Source organism: Tyto alba, unplaced genomic scaffold (genome assembly GCF_018691265.1).
Source record: "Tyto alba isolate M040663 unplaced genomic scaffold, T.alba_DEE_v4.0 Super-Scaffold_18, whole genome shotgun sequence".
In the NCBI taxonomy this organism is placed as follows: Eukaryota; Metazoa; Chordata; class Aves; order Strigiformes; family Tytonidae; genus Tyto; species Tyto alba.
This window is the reverse complement of record NW_024881280.1, coordinates 19,023,260-19,050,160: the sequence shown is the minus strand read 5'-3', so window position 1 is coordinate 19,050,160 and position 26,901 is coordinate 19,023,260. Positions and strand designations below refer to the sequence as shown.

General features: G+C 38.5%; 1 protein-coding gene and 1 long non-coding RNA gene across 2 annotated transcripts; both read right to left on the bottom strand.

Annotated features, from left to right (window-relative positions):
- COCH (cochlin) lies at positions 1 to 26,901 on the bottom strand. The gene is made up of 11 exons (XM_042791070.1): positions 26,698 to 26,901; positions 26,573 to 26,617; positions 21,006 to 21,162; positions 11,335 to 11,468; positions 10,069 to 10,131; positions 9,607 to 9,651; positions 9,371 to 9,518; positions 7,491 to 7,594; positions 6,414 to 6,640; positions 3,868 to 4,384; positions 1 to 3,126 (listed from the first exon to the last, which is right to left on the bottom strand). Exons 1-11 carry the CDS (start codon positions 26,720 to 26,722, stop codon positions 2,951 to 2,953), a joined length of 1,641 nt encoding a protein of 546 aa, XP_042647004.1. The 5' UTR covers positions 26,723 to 26,901; the 3' UTR covers positions 1 to 2,950.
- Positions 21,169 to 26,564, bottom strand: LOC116965729. The gene is made up of 3 exons (XR_004409599.2): positions 25,753 to 26,564; positions 25,433 to 25,532; positions 21,169 to 24,314 (listed from the first exon to the last, which is right to left on the bottom strand). It is a non-coding gene; the product is annotated as an uncharacterized LOC116965729 (long non-coding RNA).

Sequence of the window (26,901 nt, the reverse complement as noted above, 5' to 3'; positions counted from 1 at the left end):
AGAGAAACTACTGTTGTAATGAAACTATACTATTTCATATGTGCCAAAAAACCCTCTGTCCTTCCTCCTCTCTTCCTACTTCAAAATTACTAAAGTTGTAGAGAAGTAGTTATTGGCTTTTGATGCAAATGTATTTCAGCTGATTACTACACAGCTCTTCTTTATCGGCATTGATTTTGAAAGGCAAAATAAATACTTCAGAAGTGATTCATTTTTCATAATATTAGTATGGTCTTACTTTTGGAGCTTTCTTTTCCCTTGCTGGTTCAATATTAAGTTTCACAAATGGTAATGAAGGTCAACTTCTGAGATTTGTTCTTCTTTCATTCTACTCGAAAATGTAATATAAAAGACTTTTGCTACCCGGTCACGGATCTGGCAGTATGAAGACTTCTCTGCAGTTTACTGACCTTCACACAGAATAGTTTGGGTTGGAGGGGACCTTTTAAGGTTTTCATCAAACACGTTTTCATCAGTCTCATGAGAGAACAGAATTGACCCCCTGCAGGCCATATTCTTGATTGACAGTCCTAATACCTGCAGCAATGTTCCCAATTGGAGTTTGCACAAGTGATGGTAGCTGCAACTCTGTTCACATTTGTTGTATGGCCTGGTCCAGCAGCATAAAACTGAACCCTCTTACTGTGGCTTTACCTACTTCTTACCCAGAACAGAGCTTCACATCATGTCTGCTACCCTCTACCGTGCTGCTCTTCCAAACTTACCTTCTACTTACAGCACAGTTCACATTTTTTCCACCCTGGCTCTGTATTTCACAAGATCTCAATCCTGTTATCCATATCCCACCGTTGTTTTTTCCAGGTCAAACCTGTGCTTGCTGACACAAACTTTGTATATTTTAAAAAGTACTTTCCATACCCATTTCCTACCTCAGTGTAACCGGGCTGTATGAAGGGTGCAAGTAATGTGGCATCACCGGTCCTGTGAAATGGAAATATTTGCACACTTAGCTTTGCAGGTTTCGGTGTACTGGAGATCCAGACCTGCTTTTTCCTTGGTGAATGAATGATGTGAGTAAAGCTGTCTCCTCCTTCTTTGCAATAGTAAAAATAAAGCGGGAGGGAAAAATGTGATTCTACTAGCCAACATGCGATTTATGTTCAGAAGGTTTGATTAGCATCATACCTTATATTAAAAATGAGTAAAATTTTAACTGATTCAAATTAAAATATTTGTATGAATAGTATCCTTGCTATTTGAGGATGATTTAGGATTTTTTCTTTTGCAAGTTGGGATTTAAGATAATATATTTAGGAAGCATCACGTGCAACTTACTCAAGCTATGCTGCATGAAGTTCATCACAAAAAGACTTTTATATTACGTGATATTAAAACAGCAGCAGTCCCACTTTTCTTGCAATCTATATTTCTATAAAAATTTTATAAACTAAATGAATTAAACTTTTGCGCAAAGTTGATATTGCATATGAATTTATACAGCAATAGCTGAATACTCTTATCTATAAACACGTAACAAAATTAAGGATAACAATTAATAGAAAAATACAAGGCATCTTTGCCATTCATGTTTAGTGTAATATATAGCCAGTCATAAGTTATTAAAAAATGCACAACAAAAGCCTGATTAATACAATCCCTTCTGTGCCACTCCATAACTACTATGGATTTTACAATCAATAGCAGGGGGGGAGGAAAAAAGGAAAACCCTAGATTGATAGGGAAAGTGCTGTTTTGTTTTCTACTTCCAAAAACCTTTCTTTCTAAATACCTGAAGTATGTTATTCACACCAGGAAACTGGAATAATTCAGTGAATATTGTATCATTTTAACCACACATATGTAGTTATAAATATATCAACACATTACTAGGTATATAATCAAATTAAAGCCTTTTTTCAAGAAAAGTACTCTTTCATCTTCAGAGAACCTCACACATCTTTAAAGATGTTTTTACTAGCATTAGAAAGTTGTTATTCTGTGAGCTACTGAGTCCCACTTATGTGTCTGCCTACACTCTTCTAACCATGTAATCTGATATAAATCAGTTAGGTTTCAAGGTTTGAGATACCTTTGGATCTCAATTTGAATGCTTTCAGTTCCCAGTGTGTGGTCTAATTTAAACTATTTGCCCAAGATTCCTGTCTCTAACTGTCTAGCCAATAACAGCTTCATAAAATCAAGACAGTACAAGGCCACAGACAGGAAAAAATACGGTTATCGGATAGATTAAGAATATCACTGTTGACTTCAGTGGTGTAGGAAGCAGTAGTATCAGCTAATGTGTTACGATCCAGATCCTCAAAAAGAACTACTGTGCCTTAAATACCTTTCAAAATCTGTGCCAAAAGAACCGAAAGACCATAGATCCACAAAAATCTGTGGGTAGAAGTTAAATGTCTTTTGATGTAAACTCTGCCAACCACATGGCAGTATCATTCACAATAGCAAAATCTAAACTAGTAAAAATAGACTTTTTAGCTACAATCTGTCATATCTTTTCTTAAACTGCCTGGCAATAATGGATGTTGCACAACTGAAGCACTGAAAGTACTTCACACTATCAGCAGAACTCTTGAAAAGATACAGAATCATAAGCTACAGAAGGCTTATAGAAGCTGGTACCGTGTGTTTAAAATTATATTATTTTTAACTTGTAAGAAGACATCTAGCAAGTGACAGCAAAAATGTCAGAGCTGTATTGTTTCATCTGCTGATATAGCCTTAAGTGCACGATATGCATAGCTTTAAATTTGGGGATACTATATATGCATTGAAAATAATAGCTGTTGGCCAATTTCTGCATTCAGTACAACTTCTAACAAGCTCACAAGAATCCTTGACTGACTACAGAAACAAGAAGTAGCCCTTCTACTTCCTTTGCATTGTGATAGTACATGTAAGAATAAAACATCTATACTTTAGAGGGACCTTAGTTTCAAAGTAGTAATATCCAACAGCAATTTTTTCTTTATTGTCTAGACTCCAAAAAATCTTTACAGATGCCTCTAATAAGGTCAGGAACCATCTCCTCCAATCCTGTGAACTCTCTCGTGAAGAAAGTATGGGATTCTCTTGGTTCAGAAGCTATGTCTTTCAGATCATCCAGAGGTGCCCAGGCAACACCGACAGAGAAGACAGTTATTCCTACAAAAAAAAAAAAAAAAAAAAAAGTTAAAACCATTTGGCATATAGATTCAAGAAAAGCACCCATTTCTACATCCATTAATTAATCTGGATTGGGAAAGTGTGTTTCAATACCTGCAGTCTGTCAAAGATGATTAGATTTTCCCACTAAATATCAGGAATTAGAAGATTTGTCTCCATAAAAATTCTGAAGGAAATATGGGGTATCTTAATTGTTTTTGTAGGGACACATATGAACGTAGCTGTTACAATGTCAGTCTTGAAACACAAGTAACGCTGTTTAAAATAATTTAGAAAATAAATTTGGATCCTTTGTATATGCTTAGTGCTTTCAAGCATTAACATTCCAGTAAGCTTTTTTGAAAGAACTGCTTATTTCATTCCTAAAGGATGATGGAGAGCAGGAATCATGCTGTACTGGATGGCATCACTGATGAGAGCCTCACTACTTGGCTCTATTTTTAATCTATTTATTTCCATTCTGTTTTGGGAAATAAGACTGGGCATATGTTCTTCACAAAGCTCCCGTGAGTGAATCTACTCCCACCTGGCTTCACAGCACTGTATTTTTCACCCTAACGGAACAGTTCCTCAGGGCTTACATTTTGCTGCATTTGAAACAGGCACGATACTTGATGAGCTACTGGGGCTGTATCTGCCAACTTTAAAATCTTTAACGTGTACAACACAGCAGAAATATGATCAATCAACTTCCACTACTTTTACAGATACATCATCTACCTGCTTTTTGTGCAGCAGCAGCAGGTCCTCTAACATCATCGTAAGACTGACCATCAGTCAAAACAACGAGGAAATTTTTGTTGGCTCCGTCTTTCATGGGCCCAAACACATTCCTAGTTGTGAAAGAAATGGCATCACCAGTAGCAGTGCCACCACTCATGTAGCGAATGTTCCGGATGGCCGAGAGGACCTTTTCTTTTGTGGTGTAGTCAGTGAAGCTGAACTCGGTACGCTGATCGTATGTGAACTGCACGGCTGCGATCTTGGACCCAATGTCCGAGATCTCAAAAGCCTTTGCAACGTTGCTGATGAATTCAAGCACGAGGCGGAAGTTGCTCTCTCCGACGCTGCTGGAACCGTCTATCAAGAAACCGATGTTGACGGAGTTGTAGCATGTCTTGCTACACAACATCTGCTCATGCGAACACAATTTTTGGACAAGAGGTTTTACATATTTGGTAGTTCCGAACCAGGTGGGCATTTGGTAAGAGAAGAAGCCATTGGTTCGGCAGACAGCCTGTTTGAAAACAAAAAGTGAACAGGTAAATACTGACACGGCAGCTGAACAGATAATAATCAGACAACCTATGTGATTTTCTTTCAAATGCAGGTTAGAAATGGAGCCTGATGGTGGGATTTTGGGGTGGGTTTTTTGCTTATTTGTTTTTAAAGAAATTGAGGAGAAACATCTGCAGTTGAAGTGAGTGAAAGCTATAATTTATCTTATTTTGTCCAATAATAAAGTCAACCCTGCCACCTGACTTCTGGAAACTTCAAATAATTGCACTTTTTTCACAAGAACTCTAACAACTGAAAATTATAACTTCTTCTTGAGAGTGAACTAAATCATGCTACTGAATATCCAAAGGATTGAAAGTTCTGTATTTTTGCTTATCCACTGAAAATTAGTCTCTGTGTTTTCCCTTTAAACTTGGTAAGACCTTTATTTTTTTAATCTATAATGTGTCTCAAACACAGACATACAGTTGGGTAGAAATATATCTCTAGGTCATGCACAGTAAAATTTCTTTTTCCCCTAGCTTCCATAAGGTGCATATAAAGTACAAGGTAACTGAGAAAGGGGATAAATTGAAAATCAGCTCTCCAAGGGGATAACTAATCTGGGTAAGATGGAAATGCAGAAGGGGAGGGCAGGCCTCCGTGTTGCAGTTTAAACCCCGCGTGGCAGCCAAACACTACACAGCCACACACTCACCCTCCCCTGCCTGGGGGGTGGGGGAGAAAATTGGAGGGGTAAAGGTAAGGAGAGTCCTAGGTTGAGACAAAAACAATTTAATAATTGAAATAAAGTAATAATGAGAGCAATAATAGAATATACAAGTAAGTGATGCATAATGCGATTGCTCACCACCTGCTGACCAATGTCCAGCCTGTTCTTGGCTAGCAATCTCAGAGGACAGAAAATCCCATAGAAGAAAGAGTGCAAGCTTCCAAGCCAACCCTCATCTATATATTGAGTGTGATGTTACATGATATGGAATATTCCATTGGTTAATTTGGGGCTGTGGCTCTGGCTGTGCTCCCTCCCAGCTTCTCGTACCCCTACACACTAGCAGGATATGGGAAATTGAAAAGTCCTTGATTTCTTAGCAGCAGCTGAAAACAGCAGTGTATTAGCAACATTCTTCTCATACCAAATCCCATACTGAATCCAAAACACAGCACCATTCTAGCTACTAAAAAGAAAAATTAGCTCTATCCCAGCTGAAACCAGGACACTCGGTCACCTAAGGTCATGTCTTTTTGTGCCTGTAAGTACATAAGGGTTGGGACTGCCTGCAGTAGCACTGGGATCAGCAGGAAGCTATCTTGTGCCTAGAAGCAGCAGAGCTGTAGTGCTTCATTCTGTTAATTCCTTGAGCTATGAAATTTCTGCTGAAGTTGGACATGTGAAACCACCCTGTGAAAAATTAGAGGTTTTCTCACTGGAGAGCAAGTAAAGATCTAGTGATCAGAAAGCTCATGGACAAGTAGGTGATGTTTGTTTGAATTCCTACTCTAACTCATACAGAACAAGATCCAAAACTCTTCATCTAAAGAGAACTTGCTAGGATATGTTTTTCGTATTTCCTGTCCTCTTTGTAGTGAAAGAAAGTAAATAACTATCCATAGAGTAGGTATGGAAAGATACGTCCCCCTGTCTGCCATTTCAGGATAGGAGATCTCGTATCTGCATTTCATTGTTTTGTACTTTTAACCATACCTGAGATAGGAGAATCTCCTCCACTGAGAATCTTCATGTAATTACAGCCCAGGAGCTACAATTTAGCCAAGACTGAACTGAGAGCACAGTGGTATCTTCATGTAGCCCCTTTAGCAGGAAAAAACCCCCAGTGTGTCTTTAACTTTCCTATTCTTTTAAATCACTTATTGGCAATTATAATTTCATGGGCTGTTCTGAGAGAATGGGTTTTTATATATATGAATTCTTATGTACATATATATATAAGAATAAATTAGTTCATTAGAATTTTAGCGTGAAATAAATTATACCCATAACTAGAAAACAAATAATTTTTTCTTACTTTGTCAACAAAACCAATGTCTTGTACCATTCCCAGCTCCTCTGCTGTGGGTTTTGCTACAGATACAATGAATACGTTGACTCCAAATTCTCTGGCCACTATGCCAGCTTCTTCTATATCATCTGAGGGCCAGCCATCTAGGAACACTACAATGATCTTGGGAATTCCTTTGCGTGCGCCATTTTCCAAAGAGAAAAATTTCTGAGCTGTGTGCTTCAAAGCTTTCCCTGGTTTTGAACAGAAAAAGAATATGAAGAAATAACACATACCATAATGGTACAATTTGGTACCATCTTCCTGTAAAAAATTGTGCAGGATTTCTGTTATGATTACGGGCCTAGCCCAGTGTAAAGGTGAAATTTTGTCCCAAGAAATTTGATAATAATGAAGCTTGAACACCTGTAAGTTAAAAACAAACAAAAAAAAAACACCAAAAAAAAAAAAAAAAACAACACAAAAAACCAAACCACCCACAAAAATCCTCCATGGATAAAGCTGAGGAAGAAATCACTGACATTTTTTCACCCACAGGTCTAGTTTTATACTGGGAAGTAGATAGATTAGTGCCTGCCAAATGGATTGGAAGGAAGAAACTTGAGGATCTACCTAAATTTAGCTTGTGAAATGCAATTTATTTGGAACGTTCAGTTTCCTTATTTGGCAAACATCTCTTCACAACCACCTACTACTTATTCCAAGCTTATTCTCTTTAACTAGCCACTGAACAAGAAAGAAATGCTAAGCCTTTTAGATATGAATTTGACTCAAGATACCACTCTGTTACTACTGAAAAGTCAATTACTCTTTAATCACAGGAAGTATTATTTGCACTTCTACTCTAACAAAATGTGTAGTAAGCAACCCTAACTTCTGGAAATGAAATGCAAGATGTGACAATGTTCTAGTGGGAAAACATTGAACTTGACTCAGATGAGTGTGGCATTTAAAACACTTTCTCACCTAACTGAATGGTAAGAACTTCCGCACATATACACATTAAAAAAAAAAAAAAAGTATATATAAACTATATAAATATGTAGAGAAGTAATTTCTATTTACATGGAAGTATGAACTCACCTGTATTAGAATTGCCTCCTCTGAACCCTAATTCCTTTATGGCAAACAAAACTTCTTTTGCAGCAGTGAAATTTTTCAGATAGAATTCAATTTTTGGATAGTCACTGTGTTAAAATAAAACAGAGTAATAGAGTATGCAGTTCACTTTCCATATTGCTATTGCATTAGCAAGAGAAAATACACTTTTAATCATTTTGTTCTTGGTAATATATATTCTTCTCTATATTTTTAATTACTAAAATAGAAGTATGCTCCTCGCTTAATTCTCACAATCCTTAGTAAGAGGAATTATTTACCCAGGTGGGTAAATTAAGAACAGGCTTATTCTTATCGAACAGCTGAAAACATTAAGTTGAAAAGACATGCAGGAAAAAAATTGAATGTGCCACATGTTAAGCTTAAATGCATTTTTGTAATTGAAAACTGACAGGTTTTCTACTATTTGTATGAGAAATACCTGCTTTATGAAAAATTCCTGTGAAATGCACTTTGAGTTATTTAATTTGAAAAATTTTAAAGTATACTAGGCTGCTGACTCTGTAAGAAATTAAAGCTCTTAGATGTGCTAACTTTCCAGATTTCACTTCTGATTTACAGTAGAAAAGAAAAAGAAATTAAGTTGTTTTTGCCATGCAAAGAGTAGAAGGATAAACACCTGCAGGTCAAAGAGCTGCTGCTATGAATAAATAGTCTGATCCTACATCAAAATCACTAGAATGAACCCCTGTGCCAAGCAGAGCTGATCTGCAGTGCTGAATCTCATGGCAGAATAACTGTTAAGATGGTACATTTTTGAGATATTATTATTGCTTATAAGACTAATTTCTAATGAAGAGGAGTTCAAGGTGCTAAACTGATTATTCAGTTTCTCCACCAATTATTCCTCACCTTATAGTATTTAAACTCAGGACCATAAGAGTGGGGTTCATTTCCCCTAGCTTTTGATGTCAACATTTGGTATTTTTCAGGATGGAATTTTTCACGTCCTGGAAGAGCCATCCAAAGCGGTTCAGATGCTTTGTGCCATGGATGTGTTCTGTCTTTCTAGTGACTATAAAAGCAAACCTAAGTCATTAAATCAGACTCAGACAACTACTCTGCTGTTGCCTAAAGACAGGGGAGAGAAGCAGACTGTAATGATGGAAGATGTGATAAAGAAATCCTGTGTTTATCTAGCAGGTGTTTCATCTTCTTGGACTAAGTGAGTTAAAGGCTGCTTTGTGCTTCCTTTATTCCAGAAGCCACAGCCAAAGTGGTTAAGCCTTGAAAAACTGCTATTGCCAAGCACTAGTAAACCAAGCTGTGGCTCCCCAAAAAATTCTACAGACATGTTGGATTTTGCAGTGGCTTTTAGACCGTTTTGCAGTCTGTGAACATACATAGTCATATGAACAGTCTTTTCTTACCTAAATGATTCTATGAATTGTCTTCAAATAAAAAAGTGACCATTTACTACAGTTAATACTTTCAAGTTGTAACCTATAGGATGGCAAAAGTGTTTTTTTGTTTTTTACATGTACATAGCCATTTGTGACAATTATCTCTCTCTCTTAAAGAGCCATCTCTCCTTTGCAATGTGCTTTCTGCTGTTTTACTAAGATGAGCTACAAAACTGTCAGCAGCAGAGGGGCTGTGTCCAGCTGCTCGCTCTATCCAAATATCAAGTATCATGGAGAAAGACGATGATCAAATTTGTCGTGTCCTCTCACATGGATATCTCAGTGTAGCACAAAACAGTGCTACAGCTGGAAAAAGTTTGCTTTCTCTTGCTATTCATCAGCCATTACTGAGTGAATACTCTTCTGCAAAATAGGGATTAATATATGAGTTGATTTCTCTTATTAATCACTTGGATATATTTTGTGTAGATCTGTTCTTACCTGGCCTGTACGACTCCAACATGAGGCCCTTCTGTTCCAATTCCCAACATCACAGCTACTTTTCCAACAAAATTTTTCTGCAAATTAAATCTACGTTGGCCAATGTTGTAACTTCCATCAATGAGAAATGCAATATCAGCTTTACAGTCTGTGAACATCCAAAATAATCAGACTTACTTATCACCAAATAAATGTTAGGGTTTTTCCTTGCAAAAGTTAAATCTGTGGGTTCTCACCTTTGTTTCCAGCCTTTTTATCGAGTGGCTTCTTAGATCTTTTACCTTTAGCGAAGAAAACAGCAGGGATTATTTAAGAACAAGAAGATGAACAGCCAAAAGTGAACCAGAAAACGCTCAGGCTCCAAGAATTACATTGCACTCTATCTGCAGTACAAACTGTCAAACAGTTTAATTATTAAACTTGCAAGACTACTGCTTTGGTCCTTGGGGAATATTATTTTTCAAGTGAAACAGTTTAACCTTCCTTTCTGTACCTGCCTAGCAGATGACTGAAACATAGAAAGCTGGGTGGATTGCTGTAGCTCACCATCCCAAGCGCTACCATTTCTCAATTACCAATCCTGTTGTACAATACTTTAAAAATAAATGTATCTTATGAAATGTCATTTTAGCCAGGGATTCACGCACTGCAGCATGTCTTATTCACACGAGGCTTCCCTTGTTGCAGAGATCTCGTACCTGTAGAAGGACGTGCCGTTGATACCGATCGTCCAACTGCTTCAAGTGCTGTAATTTGGGTACCTGTTAAAATATTGGAAGAATAAATTTACTGTATTTTAGTGCACTTAGATGAAAGTACAAGTGCTTAAAGAATACTGTATTTCCAATAACTTTTCCTCATCATCTGCCATTAGCTACTATGGGAGTAGGACACAGGCCTAGCATAATCCAGTATGGCACATCTCGTTTTACAGGTAATGAACTTATCCTGTAATCTTCTGCATTTGAAACAACAGCAGCTGATGAGCAATAACAGCATATCTAATTGATGAGAGGTTCTGAGCTGTAGTAGACATTATTTCTAGCAGGTAGATTCAGGACTTGATCTGGAGAAGTGGATTTCACTTGCACCCTCACCAAAAGCACCTGTAATTCCAGGTTCTCAGCTATTACTTTGCAATGGACACTACACAAGGAATATTAGTATCTTAGAGATAGTAGGCTGAATTTTAGCTATGTGAACGATAAGAACACATTAGAGAGATCTGTTTTCCAAACTTGGAAGGAATATACCAAAAACCACATACACTTTAACACTTTTAAAACCACCACAACATATATAATCAGTAGGGTTCTTTATACCATCTTATGAGGGTGGCTTAACCTCACTCAGGTGGGAGGGTGTGCAATAACTGGTTTGTAATCGGGCACAGTATCTCAACTATGTGGACAAAAACTTCTGAAAAAAACATTATGTCGCACTGCAGCTTAATGACCACATCACATCTAAATTGACATTATTCCTATTTTGGATGGTCAGTGTTCTGTTTGCAGGGAAGCCTGCACAAGCTCTTTGAAGGGCCCGACAAGTACTGCTGGCTGCACAAAGGCAGGCAGGGGGAGAGAAGGGCTGAAACTGGATGGCTGGAAGCAGTGGCAGGACAGGATTGCAGTAGCAGGATCAAAGCACTGACTTAGATCAGCTTCAACTGCCATGGAACTGCTCTGTCAACTGCCTGCTATCGTGTCCTTATATGCTAAATAACTGTGATCCATTTTTACATATCGGCTTCTATCACAGACTAGCTAGTCTAGCTGGATTAGTATTTTAAGGAAACTATGGAAAAATGAAGATAAAACAATTAATTAAAAGTGAAAACTTTCATTACTGCATTCAGATAGCAATCACATTTCTTTACGCATGCAGGAGCACTGAAGAAGTTTCCCACAATTCTGTTAATATTTCAAATATAGTTTGCAAAATAATAAGTGTGATCCACCTACGAGTCACTGAGAAAGACGAAGCCCATCTAGTGAGCACCTGAGACTGGATCCCATTGGCATTTACAGCAGGGTAGCTTTCCTGTCCTGGGAGAGTCTGTACCCTTACAGCTCCTCCTGCATTGGTGATCACCCCGCTGAGATACAAAAAGAGTTGTTATAAATCAGACATTTTAATCACAAGAAAATGCAATACAATTATACCATCAATACTATATTGGACACTAGCCTCCTGAAAAAGATGCTGTACAGGCAGGCAGTTTTGTTCAGGCTAAAACAAAATATAAATTGCTAAAAAGACTTTTACAAGAAGATATTCTGCAGAGCACCACACAGAATTAGAAAAAAAAAAATGGTCAGGAAGTTCTAGAATTCTGGCAGTGTTCAGACTGACGCAGAAGAGTGATGTTTCAAGGATGTATCAATTCATAAAGAAAAAAGCTGCAGCAAAACGTATTTGAGCTAATTATGTCTCATTAATATTTGTGACTGAAACAAAATTTGGTATGCTTAACTACAAAATGACCAGAGCTAAGAAAACTGGGAAGAAAAATTGCTGTTCATAGTAGTAATGGATAAGTAGGATGTCTTGTTATGCAACTACAGACTGAAGTCAGAAATGGTAAGACATTATTATAGCAGGCATCAGATTACTGATAATTATAAGAACAAAGCCTAAAGCATCTTATTCTTATTCACCTGTAGTAAATACTAAATGTGAAATCTAAAATGAATCAAATAAATAACAATAACTCAATACTAACTCCATACATGTAAGATTCTGAATTGCTTTCATTCTAGACTTGAAAATAGTATATCAACAGTAGATGCAATTCAACTGTGTAATTTTCACTGACAGAGATGTAGTGTAACATACAGAATTGCAGCTTCAGAATCTGGAATACTTAGGTAATAGTTAACAAGTCATAGCTATGTTCATCATCTTAAGTATACTGCAATGTATCCTTAATCTACAGTTGTAATGGATTAATTAAAAAAAAAAAAAAAACAAAACAAAACAGAATATCAAGAAGCTTACTGATTAAAACAATTTGTAAAGTAATATTCAGTATTGTAAGACTATTCTATTCCTTAATGCTTTACTAGAAGGATCAGTTTAGAAACACAGAAGTGACAAGTAAACCTGTAGCAAAATCTGTGGAAGAAGTTTTCCAAAACTGAGAAGAGAGTCAAACCTAAAACACCGTGACCCTAGACACGTTTTTACAAGTCATAGTCTAGTTCTTGGAGAAGGCCACTATACTTTTTCCCTTGTTGAATTTCATTTCATGATTCAACAAACCGGTTTTGAGATTGCCTACCAGATCTGTCCTACCATCTGAGACAAATGAAGGAAAAGCTAGTTTGAAATTCTTATTGATGCTTATGGGCTGAGGATCATGCAAGTATGCAGCAGGACTACAGATTTATGCATTTAGGAAACTTCTAGGTTAAAAACATCCCAGGGAAATGTCACTGTTTTTGCAGGCAGAGGGGCTGTTGTGGTTGGTTGTATTTGGATACTACAAGTGACAATAATAGGCATCAGAACTGGTTAGATCTCATTTTATGTGCTACTGAAGGAACAGTTCTTATTTTTAGAGGCCAAAATTCAACACTGAGCTTCTCAAAGAGGGAGTAAAAGCTTGATGCTTTGTAGTACTTAGGCAGGTACAGTACTATGGGAGACAAACAACCACTTCAAGACTATTTAAACACAGCAATGTGCGCCTCTGTTTATTTTTCTTAACTGGTTGGCTTCCTACTTGAAAAGAGGTCCCAGCTTAATCTGATTTAAAACATTGTGAAAGTAGAATAATCAAGACCAGCATTTAGAAAATCTTGCATATATTTCTGGTAATATGAGCTCTGGGTATCTGTACAAAGGCGGCTTCCACATAAATCTGCTTGTGGACTGCTGTTAAAATACATTCCTCATTCATGGACGTGATTTGCATTTCTAAATTGAACTGTGGTTATATATGTTTAATTCTTGTAGCTTGGAAGATTATGATAGTAGTTTCAAAATATATAGGTATTTTTTCATCTAGAAATACTGTATACGGTATATAGACAGAGGAGCTTTAGAAAAGTTACCCTGAATGACCTTAAAAATCAGATTACAAAATTGGCAAATACAATCAGCACTTTATAGTTCTTTAAAAAACAGTGAGAAAAATCAGACCAGAGCCTCCAACTGGTTATTTTTAAATGACAGGAAAATTCAGTAAATCAAAATTATCTTTGGGAAAAATAACACTTTAATGTATTTAGAATATTTCAGTCCAGTCAGAACATAGTTTCCTTCTCTAGTACCTGGTTCTCTTCGGCATTCAAGCCTTCACTAGCGTCTCAGTCTTAATGCATAAGGAAATATGTGTCAGAAATAGAATATATGCATTTAATTGGAACAGTTTCTAGTTTAAGTTTATACCTGCAATTTTAGTGAAGCTACTTTGGGCTTACATCAGCAAACCTGCTCTATGCCCCATTTATCTCCCAATAAGAGCTTGGTATATCTTCCTACTTCTTTTGTTGTGGACTCACAACTCTTAGCATTGTCTGAATTAAAATGTCAAGAGTTTAATTAAACCCCCCAAACTGTCAAGATGACATTCATACCAAAAGCTGAACCTAAGAATTATTCCTGGAAGCAATGATTTGGGCTTATTTTAGGCACAGTGTAACAAATTTTGTCTGTATTGTTCCATTTTGTCTATTGGTATTTCCATTTTGATTGCCATGTAATCATTCTGGGGAAAAAAGAAAAAATCTAGATAGTCTCCATTGAGTTTGGAAGTTTGCCACTGAAACTGGAGTAGATTTATTTGCTCCTTATCTATGTATTGAAAGCATTTGATCCTGTATTTCATTGCAAGCCAAGGCCCTAGACTGCCTTCTGAAGATACACCATCTCCATATAACAGCTCTGCTATTTTTAATGCAAGTGTCAAGATGATATTAGATGCAAACATAACATGAACTATGGATTTGTGAAAGTTATTCCTCTTTTCTTGACATTTTGTTTAGTAGGTAGATTAACAACTGTTTAAGCCATCTTTTAGATTCCCATCAGTTTTACTTAGGATGTTTCTTCCAGCAAGTTCACTCAGTGCATGCTCATATACGCTTTAGTGGAATAAACCATAATGTCAGTCTGCCTTTGTATTCTGAATCAGATTGGCAAATTCCTTTCTGCAATCATTTATGATTGACTTCAAAAGGGAGATTCATCCTGTGTGGATCTGCAGTGGTATTTAAACAGTGAATAAGTGCCTATGCATTTTCTCGGAATGATTTACGTAATTACAATCTGCTTTGATTTTCACCGCTGTTCTTTGCCCCTGTGTGATTGATTTGTATGCCTTGGCTGTTTTGATTAAACTGGAACTCTGCAGATTTTCCAGGAACAGCTTTCACTTCCTTACTCACTATGTTTCATGCTACTGCCAGCACTCTTTGACAGCAGCTTTATATAAAATCTGTCAGTCCATTCTCTTGCCTGGTTTCACTGTTAATAACAGATCATAATTTATATATAAATGGTATTTTTTCACACAAAAATGCACACAAATTAAACAGAAAAGCAGATACACAAGGAAGCGATCCAGTACCTCACTGCACAATAGCTCATGGAAGAAAGTATGCTGGCCTAAGGCAGCAGAAGATGTGGGAAGGTCTTAAATACAGGAATTTCATCTAAAACGTACTTAAATATCTGAGTTGAGGCAAACAAGCAGATGGGATTGAAGTTTTTTAGAGCCTCATGTGCCTCTTCAAAGTGAAATGCAAGAGCTGTTTATCTGCACTCTCAGAGAAAGAGGTACAGGACTGGCTTGCCTTTGCTGAATTTTTAATGTTTCTGAAGGGGCCTGCACATCAAAACTGATGCCCAGACCACAAAGACACACTTCCAGCCATAGGAGATGACCCTTATAGATGTAACTGCAGTCAGTAGTCTTAGACACAGAAATGGAAAGCTGAAATACCATCTCCTGTTAAAAGAAACGCAAGACCTTCACTTGATGAAAATCTTTTTTCCTCTGGGTAATTTTTCCATTGTTTCTTAGAATTTCTTAGCTTGGTGAAAGATTGGCACTTTTTGCAGCATGCTTATAAACTATTGACTTATTTTAAAATGTTGGAGATGAAGCCAAGTGGCTATTCCATTAAATGAACTTAGTTCTTACTGTAAAGTGAGGATCAGCTAGATAAAATTGTCTAAACATCACAAAATATTGTCAGCGAAACAGACAAAGATTGTTTTTCCCCTTGTTGTAGGAAAGTGTTAAAGAGTGAAGAGAAGTAGAACATTTAGTCCACATTCAAATCTATGCCAAGGACGGGTCCCAAGTCCAAGGGCAGCAGCGCTACAACTGGGCTGTTGAAAAAAGTACATATCGAGCTGATTTAGTCTTGCAGTCCAGAAGCAAAATGTTTGCTCAGAAACTCACAAGGTAGGTTTTTATGCTAATCATTATGCTCTTCATATGCACCATAGGTAGGCTATCTGCTTTTTCAGCAGAAGGGATAGAGCAGGAAGATAAGGCCTGCCATGCTACTCAAGGACATAATTTTGACCTGAAAGTTCCTGTTCCCATTGCTAACAGTGCTGGCTGTGATAGCAGCTGGCATTTCCTACAGGGTCCTTGAATTAAAACAGTTATCCTCAGGGACTTAAGACATCTGAATTCCCATCTTTCCTTCCTACTATCACCAGCTGCCTCAAACTCCTTCCACATCAACTGCTTTTCTCCATTGCTGTAAGAAGCATCTTCCTCTTCTCCAAACTGTGGTCTCCTAACTGCTGTGTGATTGCCTTCAACCACGGATATGGAGCTGCACAGAGTTTCATGCCAGCATCCTCCAGCCCCCCAGGTGATGCTCTTTCTGTCTCCCCTGCACCCTTATTGTTTTGGCAGGAAAGAAGGCTCAGCAGCAGAAGCAGGTACTACTCTAAAGTTTCCCAGGGGAACTACAGCTTCTCAGAAATCCCACTGGCCAGACAACTTTTTTTGTCAATATTCTTCTAGCAAACACTAGGGCAGCTCAGGGGCCATTCATGTTTGTGGTCACTTTGTGGACAGCTTAGTAATATCATGATATGTTTTTGTTACACTTCAGTTCTGGGACCTCAATGTTTAATTAGAAATTATTCCACCCTGTGATTAGTTAGGAAGGTTATGAAAAAAAACTTACATGCCTATTTAGCATCTAAAAGCTACCACACTGGGCTAGGTCTCCATTTAGTGGAACTGGCACCAGAACAGAACTGCACAAGCTGAGAACTTAGTCTTATTTGACCTTCTGATTATTAATCCAATTAATCACTCAGTGGTAGATTTAACTCAGTTCCTCATGCCCACATAGTGTCAGTCTAGTAGGAGATTCTCCATTCTTCCCCCAACAAATAAATCTTTTATTCTTCTGCCCAGAAGAATGATATTAAATAAATATGCTATTTCCCGAGAGTAATTACACATAAAATAAGGAGAGAAAAAGCCAAATATAACAAAGCAAAGCAGGCATAAAGCTTATTCATCTGTAGTATACAGAATCATTTGTAGCTGAATTCTGCTGAATTCTGTACATGCATTATATAATATTTTGTGTTAATAACTGCCTCACAGTAATGGAACTACTCATAAGAATAAGCATTCTTTGATTTATATAAACTCAAGGAATCAGGTCTCAATTTGGACCTGGCACACAAACTAGAGCATATGTGGAGGGGAGAATCTGACCCATGCTCACACAATCATTTTCAGTTTAAAAAAAATAAGCACTGCTCTCAAGACTGGTGCCTCGTGAAACTGTGGCTAGTTGTCTGTCTGTGCTTTCTGTAAGACAACAGCAACAGTCAACTGTAGTGGCACAGGCCTGGTACTCAGCAGTGCTTAAGGTATAGAGCTATACTGCACTCACCATGCAATGTAATGTAGCACATAACTAATTTTAAGCCAGGTTGTTTCAGTTTTCTGGAAATCTATTAAATTCTCAAAGCACATATCTAGTTACATTAGGATGACAGCAAGTTACGATGATTACCTATTAGAAATATCTTTGACACCAACATGGAGCCTAGCCATTGTAACACAGAGTGAGAAGGAGCAAGTATTTCGTATGTTTTTGTCGGATTTTGCAGCCTGTGATGAAATTAGCTGAGAACTAAATAGCTATCACCTCTCTTCCATTCATCAATCCTTTTTTACCAGGACTAGCATTTACGGCTGCTAATAGCTGCAGCAAAACCAACAAAATATTCTCATGTATAAAATTCTGTTCCAAGTATGAAAGGCCAACAGGACTAATAGCCCTTAACTTAAAGGTAGTCTTCAAAAACTAGCAGTTCTCCTTTATAGGAGGTTTTCACCTATACTCTCCTTTTTCAAAATGCTTTACTACAGTCTATCATATTCAGAAGACTCAATCATTATTAATTTCTATCCTAACTTGAAGGCACAGTTTAGAAGGGTGAATATATTTTAATCCCTTCATTGCTATTGGAGCCCTCATTGTTCTCATGATGTCTGCAGAGACTGATTGTTAGATGCAGGTTTTACAAACCAGGGTGCACGTTTCACAAGTAGTATAATATATTGACACTTACTATGGAAAAATATGTATTTTTCTATACTCCTATGCTTCTGGGATGGAGAACAATAACACACATAGTTTATAAGGTACAGACTTCATTGAAGAGCTGAGTGATGTATAAATGCCTGTGCTTTATTATCTAGGGGAAGACTAGGTGAGTCATGAAAAGGAATCTGCATCTTCTCTTCCTTGTACCTCCTCCTTTTCTAAAAAGTATTCCCCAGCTGGGACAGAACTGAGCCCCACCAGCTTTCTTGGTGGGCCTTCTCTAACAGTCACAGCCACCACTGGCATGGGAGGTTCAAGACCGCTGCTTAGTTGAACTGGTTAAGAACTTTTTCAAGTTTTCAAAACACTCAAGTCTTCAGTCCCTTTGGAAAAAGGTCTTGGTAGCAAGAGGGTTTTTTTTCCTCTTTGAGCAAAGACATCTTTGGCAACCAGTAAAGAAATGGAATGTTAAAATAAATGGCTGCGTCACTAAATACAAACACTGTCTTGGGAAAAAAGATAATGGGAAGAAATCTCGGTTTTCCTATATAACCTTTAAAAAAAAAGACATTTGATTGAGACATTCTTTTTCAAATATTTTTATATATACTTAAACTAGGAAAAGCGAAGACCTGAAGTTTAACTTTTTTTTAAGCATTCATGAAGACAATTAAAGCACACTGAATGGAATAATTCATTCTTTCTACAGAAGGATTGAAAGGAAGCCTTTTCTAGCAATAAAATACACATGGAGCCATGTAATTATCTTTGAAATGAACCCTTAAGCTTTAAAAACAAATACACACAGACCCCCACAATACCTCCCAAATTTCTAACTGCCCCTATAATACCTTAGCTCTTAGTCTCCCTTACATCATTAGAGAAATTCTAGACAGAGTTTCTACTCAAAACCCTTCCTTAAATTCAATTTTAAAAGATAGTTTGGTTTTGTTTACTTCAGAATTTAAATACAATAAAAATAGCCTGAATTTTGGAAGTCCTATTAAAAGTTATAGGACTTTAATTGACACTTTAAATAAGTTTCTGGATAGCAATAACAGCCCCCTAAATATTATTTAAACTGCTTAGTACGTATATAATGTCATTTAAAGTATCAAGCAATGAATGTGAACTAAGAAAAACCCCTTAATTTTCCTCCTTTATCTTCAAGTCACTTATTTCTCCATAAAATTTCACGTGTGTTTTTTTTAACTAAAAAAATACTCCGGTTGAGTTCAGCATCACATCACTATATTTTGAAAGTTTTTCTGTTGCTTAGGGATTAAAAAGATTGAAATTACTTCCTCATTTCTTTTAAATACTTTTTTTCACTTAGCATTTTAAGAATAATTTCAGCCTTTCTGCAAGGGCAGCAGTAGTCTTATCTGGAATATAGTGAGATGATGTGATATTTTTGTTTGTTTTAACTGTAGTTTATGCATATGTTAACATGAATGCACCTAGAACCTAAATAAAACTAGTTTTAAGAAGTTCAGTGATGCTCAAAGGATTCTGGAAAATTTATATTGTAATCCACAAATGCTAATGAAATCTTATTCATAGGAACAGGACATTAAAAAAAGTCTCTGTAATGTAGTATGATACCGCAATATAATGATTTGTGTCAAGAGTACCTCTTGAAACCTAAGTAATTTAGGTTATATACATGATGAAGTCTTACTTTTAAATATATTCCTAATACTTATATAATTCTTAGAAATTAGGAAAAATTTGGGCAGGATGATCTAGTCTGTACTTTTGATTCAAGATAGGCTCAATTATAGTTATCTAGTTATTCTAGACTGATGGAGGTCTATTGTTTTTGGAAATTGCACTGTCTAATGCAGTTCCTGTAATATCCCAGGCCAGCTAGTCTCTGTCCTTATTGTTAGATTTTTCCTCATGTCTAACCCAAACTCCTGTTGCTGAAATGTCAGTCATAACACCTTACAAAATTTCAGATCCGCTTTGTGATAGGAAGCATACTGTGAAAGGTCTAAGTGAACAAGTGTGTTGTACAGCCAGTTAACAGATGAAGCTAAAAATCCTCTTTTAATAACAAAAAGCTTTCTCAAATTATTAAACTCAAAGTCTGAAACTCCCTTTAGATTGGCAGTCAGGAATCAGTCCTGCTTCCACAGGCACCTGAAAGATATCTTACTGTCTCCAGCTGGTTTCACCCAATATTTCCTTACTAAAAATTGATTCAAGAGAGAATTTACCTTGCAGATAAGTGATTAAATCCTTCTCTTCCTCAAAAAAAACAAACAAAAACAAAACACCAACCAAAGAAAAAAACCCAACCAACCAAAATACCCCAGATAACCTCCATAAGATATCTACCAGCCTGTTTTCCTTCCCCTGTGGAATTACTGCTTTTCTAGTGACAGCTATTTAGCATAGTTTATCTGGATATTTTTCTTAGTCTTTAGTTCTCTATTTGATAAAGAAGTGAATTCAGCTAGATACCAATCTAGTTAAGAGATCATCAAGTAGACTAGCACACCAGGAAGCAACAGCCAGAAGATAACTGTTTTTGCAAAAAAAAAAAAAAAAAAAAAAAAAAAAAAAAAAAAAGACAAAAACCCCACACCACCCACCAAGGCACTACATAACAAACACTGATTAAAAGTGAGTCTATGGACCACATTCAGCCAAATCATGCATAGGTCTGTTTGCACAGAAGCTTCAACTGATTTCAACAATTTCAGAAAAAAACGTCATGTAAAGCAAAATCAGAAAGTCAGTCTGCTTTTATTCTCCTATTAGTTACTGTTCACACTTCCACGTCTACCAGTAACACATAAGAAATCTTACAGGGAAAGTGCATCTGCTGCTGTGCCATTTCAGAGAAAGTTAATCAAGTGGCTTTCAGGTACACTTAACCACAACTCAGATAAGAATGGCTAGGCAGCTTGTAAGTTTTCTTCCTTGTTCTCTCTTCTCCTAATGACATTCCTATTGAGTTAGTAGGACTCCCAAAGTCCAGAAAGATCTTTATTATGATGGCATCAAAGTGTTAAGATTTAAAAGTGTGGCAAAACTATATAAACTTGCTTAACACATTGATTAGCAATCATCTGACTTACCTGTGTATGGCAGCTCCACAGATACTGGAAAGAGAGGCATAAATTCCATCCCCAAAGACATAAAATTGCCACAGAGGACAGTTTGCTGGGCAAAGGACATCTTCAGTCTCCTTGGTAAGGTCAAGTCCTCTTGTAAAGCACGTAACGGCAGTGGAAGCTAAGGAAAAAAGAAGAACCTGTGACCTGAACATCATAAGGGTCGTTGTTTTTGTTGGGGTTTTGTGTTTGTTTTTAATCTCTCTACCATTTTCATGTTTAAAACAATGTTTAAATTTGAAATTAGGTACAGTGTCTCATCTTCTGCTTCAGTATGTCTGTAAGGATATTTTTGGAGCTTACAAGTGTTCAGCTATGAAAAGGAAGAACACACTTTATTTATGGGAAAGAAATGGCAGAAGGTAGAAAAAGCTTTAAAAAATAAAATAAGAGAAAACAACACTAAAATATCATTAAAATAATATCCAAGGAATATTACAGGGGAGGGAAAGCACAAGCAATTCACATCTGTAACTTTACTGCGGAGACAGAAAGGCAAGGGGAAGGACTTTTGAGGGCTGGTGGAATGCAGGAGTGGGCAGCACTCTCCAAGGGAGAAATTAAATGACTCTGACATCCCCACAATAATCTCCAGCCATAAAACAGCTATGAATCATTTGGGAAACTCTGAACCTTCTCTCCAGTGGCATTCACAAAGCAGGTTGACAGCATCATTTCCCTTAGCTTCTACAATACAGTAACATCTAGAACATGCATATAAAGTCATTGCAATGAAGTTTACATCATTATCATTTTGTAAAAGACTGCCAGATTCACCAAGTGAGACCGAATTTATTTATTCAGCCAAGGTACATGCATTTTTCACATAGAACTCTGCCTTTTTTTTAAAAAAAAAGTTGCTCCTTAGATTACCATCATTAAGATTTCCCTGTGCTTGCCTGTGTGCAATGTAGGTATGCAAGAACCTTTTCTATATGCACTCAGGGTATTAATTTTTCTGCAATATTGAGAGCTGACAGTCAGTGTACCAGTATATACACCACAGCATTATATCCCAACGAGAGTATATATAGGGGATCGGCGATCTTTCACCTCCTTCCCTGTTCACTCTTACCCTGACCCTAACTGAACCCTGCATAAGGGGTTTACTGACCCTAACATAAGCCACTGTTACTTGAATGTATTTGGAGCATACACTGTTCTTATCAGCAGAAGGAAAAGAACATACCTCCTGCTAGTATCAATGACTTTAAAACAGAAAAGCTGAACAGTTACAGCTGGAGGTGCACAAGAAACTGTGTCTGTTCATTCTGGCTGCATATATCTAACACGTATGTTCATAGATCATGCATGTAGTTCTACTCTTAAATATATGTAATCGTCATTAATGCTATACTGAAATTAACTACCTAATCATATCTTCCTGAAAAAATCTTTGCTGCTATTTGTTAGAACAAATATGTGACTTAAGTATGCCCACACAGGCCAGAGTAAGAAAAAAGCAAGCAGTAAATACTTCATTTTTCCCTTCTCAAGATAATTACACTGTCTTGCTAGGTAGACAGCTTTTAAGTGATTTAATCTGATTGTCAAGTATCCTAAGTAGTAAAGAAATTTCTCTTAGGACTTATAGCCTTACCTACTCACATCCTCTCTATGTTTAGTCCTATACATTTGCCTTAAAAACAAGTCTGAAAAACCAAACAGAATTGCCATGCTTATACCCAGAAGCATATTTTCATTGTTAAAGTGCTACATTATTGATGTTATGCTCAAAGTCAATTTGCTTTGCTGTTTTGAGTCCCCTAATCCTTTCATGGAAGTTCTACAAATGGTTAGTGCCCGGTAATTAGTTAACACAAGTAATATCCACCAAATGTCAACGAGCAAAACCATCAGAATCAAAGAGCAGCTGGAAGGCTAGATGAGCTTGGAGGAATCACTGCAATGAGATCCCTGCTAATCTCTGCTCACAGTATTGCTTGTGCCATGCACTCTGCAACATTTTTCAAGCCTCTAAAAGTGCAAGACACCACATGAATTTTTAATGCCTGTCATTTCTGAAGTAGTGTATTTGACTGTATGTGCAGCCTACCAAGGAATTCAAAGACAATAATGAGACAGGTCTAGTTAATGAGCCTTTTATCACTTGGAAATCTGTATTTCCCTCACTACCAGGTATTTATCAATTACAGTCATATGCCAGACTAACATTTTACACAGCGCAGAGGATTGTGAAAATAAAAATAAATCTTGCTGTGTTTTCCCTGGCTATAAAAACGAGAAATCCATTGTAGACCAGCCATGGTATTTTTATGTATTAGCAGCCTAAACACTGTCATGATCCTTATCTACACCATGAGAGGGAAGGGGGCAAGTTGCTGCTGTGTGAAGAGCTGACCTACTGTAGCTAGGGGCTTTAGCAGTTCACACCTCAGCTGGATCAGCACAGAAGTAATAACATACACATCGAAATACATGATGCTGTTAATTAAATACCAAGAATTTCATTTGGGTTTTCTGTGTAGGAAAACACAGTTTCCTATAAGCTATAGTTCTATAACTGAGACTAACATTAGGAATGCTAGGTGCAGTATCAAAATGAGGATTACTGGGTACCAAAATTAAGACTTATAATATCAACTCTGCAGCAGCTTTTGTTCTTCCCTGTTAGCTACTGTATCATCAGCTATCCAACCCATAAAACTACAAGTAGTCTATTGCAAACAGGAAAATGTATTAATCAGTTCCGAATACCAGATATCCTGTTCTTTGACAGCTTACATACTAATCATTCTCCCAAACTTTCTATCTGCTACTATTATTAAAATTGAAGGTGGTTGTTTTTGTTAGTGTATCCAAGACTCTTCATCATGGAAGAAGACACCAAAGAGATAGATAGATAGAGAGATATAAAAAGCCATATGTTTTAATCACTGTAATTTAAGAATGTAAGAGCAGTAGCAGTGGAGGCATTTCTCTGAATACTTATATGATCCAGTACTCTAAATCCATGTGGTTTTGGAAGAAGGACAGATAAGCTTATAAGGAAAGGACTCAGTCCTAAACTCCTACCCGTTCAGGACTCTGATGAAGACTAGACACCTACATTACAGGATATAAAATTAGGCCTTCAGAACTGTAATAAAGCGACCATCATCCCATTCTGTCAAGACACACACTCTTTAAACCTCACAGAAACACACAACGCCAGTACACCAGCAAAACAAAGTACAGAGAAAAGAAAGTGTATTTCTTCCTGATTTAAGCCATATTTAAAGGTAGGGATGAATGTCTTCCATCACTGTTGACCTAAAAAAGAAAAGAAAAGCAAAGGCTCACTTCTCTCCTAAAACATCCATCAAATAACCATGCTTTCAAATCATTCCATCGGTTTCCATCTTTTTGGTACTTCATTCCATGTACTCTGATTTGCCCTGAACAGCTATTTCTTACGCCTACCTACAGAAGCTCTCAATTTTTGACAGGAGTCAGTAATTTAAAAGACTCTAGAAAAATAAAATACATAGCCAAAATCTGAGTTTTCTAACCTTGAAGTTTCCATGCATTACTTTGGGAAAGCAGTTTGTTTATGTAAAGGGGAAAAAAAAAATCCCTATGTACATTATTACAAAAAAAATAAGGAATTCCTAACAGTAAGATAGCTTTACGAGTCATAAAATAGAGAATAAAACCCCTATTATGCTTCTTATTCCTTTTAGTATTTAGGATTGTTTCTTTGCAAAACAGGAAGATCTGAAGTCCTTTTTAATCTTGAGGACTCAAACAAGCTTGCTTTATATATCTTATGCAAGGAATATTCCTATAAACCTTATCCGTACTAGAAAAACAAAATAGAAGAGACATATACTAGTAGAACTATACCTGTTTATATTTTGGGAAACACGTTCACAGATTGCATACTAATTCAAGTAATCTTAAGTACCTATCCTGATCTGGACAGAGGCAATGGGATTTTTAAAAATCTGGTCAGGGCTATATCATCCATTTCAACCTGGGACTTGCCCTTTTCTGATCACGTTAAGGTTGCTTACCATCACATGCCAGTGCTCACCCACCCACCCGGTCCCAGGCGTGGTAACCAGAACTGCTGAACTCAGCAGTATATGTATGCATTTCAGGGGGAGTACAAGGAAAGGTATAAGATCCTTTAAGGTCTCCCTGAGTAGTTATGAGCCTAAATACAGTATATTTTTAAGGAAAGTAATGTTCTTTCATTACTTTATAAAAGTGCTTAAATACTGTTGTTCACAGTTCCTGCAAGCTTCTAGTTCAGTAACCAAGTGCTGGTGAATTTAGGCTCAGAATAACAGTGAGACAGTATCTTACGGTAACTGTTCATATTTTATATTACAAACACATCCTGGTACCAATATTCCCTTAATGTTATTTTAGCTAGCTCCAGATACCTTCCGATTATAGTTGATTCTTCTCCAACCCTGGGAAGAAGCATTACAGAAAACTTCACTTCTTTCCTGACAGACTGTCAGCACTTCATCTGTAATGCACCTGTAAAATAAAAAGGGAAGGAATTGGGGTTGGAGTAGGTTTTATATGGCTGTAATTTTTTTTTTTTCCTTTTTAGCCATAGCTCTCCTATAGCATACAGCTACTATCAGTTTAGCAGAATTTTCCAAATGCTCGACTGAACAAAAATGAGGAGCAAATCCTGCTTTCTAATGACTGTGAAACCCTGAAGAACCGTTCAGAAAAGCTTGAGGCCACTCACCTTCTGCGGGCCGGGCCTGTGTCTGGGAGTGCATCCTCCTGGAAGGTCCTGCCCTCCCTTGGCGAAAGGCTCCGCGGGAGGGGGCAAACAAACTGCTTGCATCCTTCTGGCGTGTTATTTCTTCAGCTGCTTCCTACGGCTCCTGGTACCCGTGGACCAGCTCCGGGGGGGGCCGCTCTGCAGCGGCGTGGCTGCATCCCGGGAAGGCACAGTGCGAGGGGCAGCCCCTGCCCTACTTAGGCGTCTTAAGTACGTTCTTTTGCTTTCCAGGTCGAAATAGCGTCAGGGTAGGTTTAAGAAGTTTTTAATCGATTCCATGGTCAAAAATAGGTCGGAGATCCTCAAATGGCCGAGCAGCGCGCCAGTGCCTTCGTAACACACACAAGCACGCTCCCACTCACTCTCGCCACCAGCACTCCCCGCGACGGGGACACTGGGCACCGCTGCCCTTCTTCAGCCTGTGCCGGGGGGGAGCGTCACCGGGCATCCCCCCGCGGCCAACTCCCGAGGGGGCTGACACGCCGGGGCGGGGCGGGGCCTGCCCGGTCCCCGGCCCCCGCGCACCCCCGGCCCCGGCCCCGGCCCCGCACCGCTCCCCGGGGCGGCCCCATCCGCGGCAGCGGCCGCGCACCCGCGGGGCTGCGGGCGGGGGGGAGCCCCGCGGGGACGCCCGGCTCGTCCCGGCGAGAGGCGGCCGGGGCCGAAGTACCGAGCCGGTACCCGCGGCCCGGCACCCCCGGGCGCCGCCACCGCCCGGCGGGGACGCTCCGAGGGGGAACCCCCCTGCGGGGAGGTGGCGGGAGGAGGGCGGCTTACTCACCCGAGCCGTCGCTGCCGCGCACGGGGCCGCAGAGCAGGAAGGCGCCTGCGAAGAGACAGGGAGCGGGTCGGGCGATGCTCCGCGCCCGCCCCGCCGGCCCCGCGCCGCTCCCCGCGGTTACCCACCGAGGAGCAGGGGGCCGAGCCACATCGCGCCGGGGCGCGCCCGCACCCCGCGGGAGCCGAGAGAGGCGGCGAGGAGGAGAGCTGCGCGGCACAACGCGGCGGCGCCGTCCCGTCCCGCTCCAACCCCGCCGCCGGCCGCCGTCCCCTCCGCGCTGCCCCTGCGCCTCCGCGGAGCTGCACAGCCGGCGGCAGCGCCGCGCCCGC

Coding starts and splice junctions, on each gene's coding strand:
- COCH (XM_042791070.1), bottom strand. CDS start 26,722: ATGTGGCTCGGCCCCCTGCTCCTCG. Junction 11,469..21,005: donor TGTGGAGCTGCCATACACAG/GTAAGTCAGATG, acceptor TTTGTATCTCAG/CGGGGTGATCACCAATGCAG. Junction 9,519..9,606: donor TAAAAAGGCTGGAAACAAAG/GTGAGAACCCAC, acceptor GGATGTTCACAG/ACTGTAAAGCTGATATTGCA.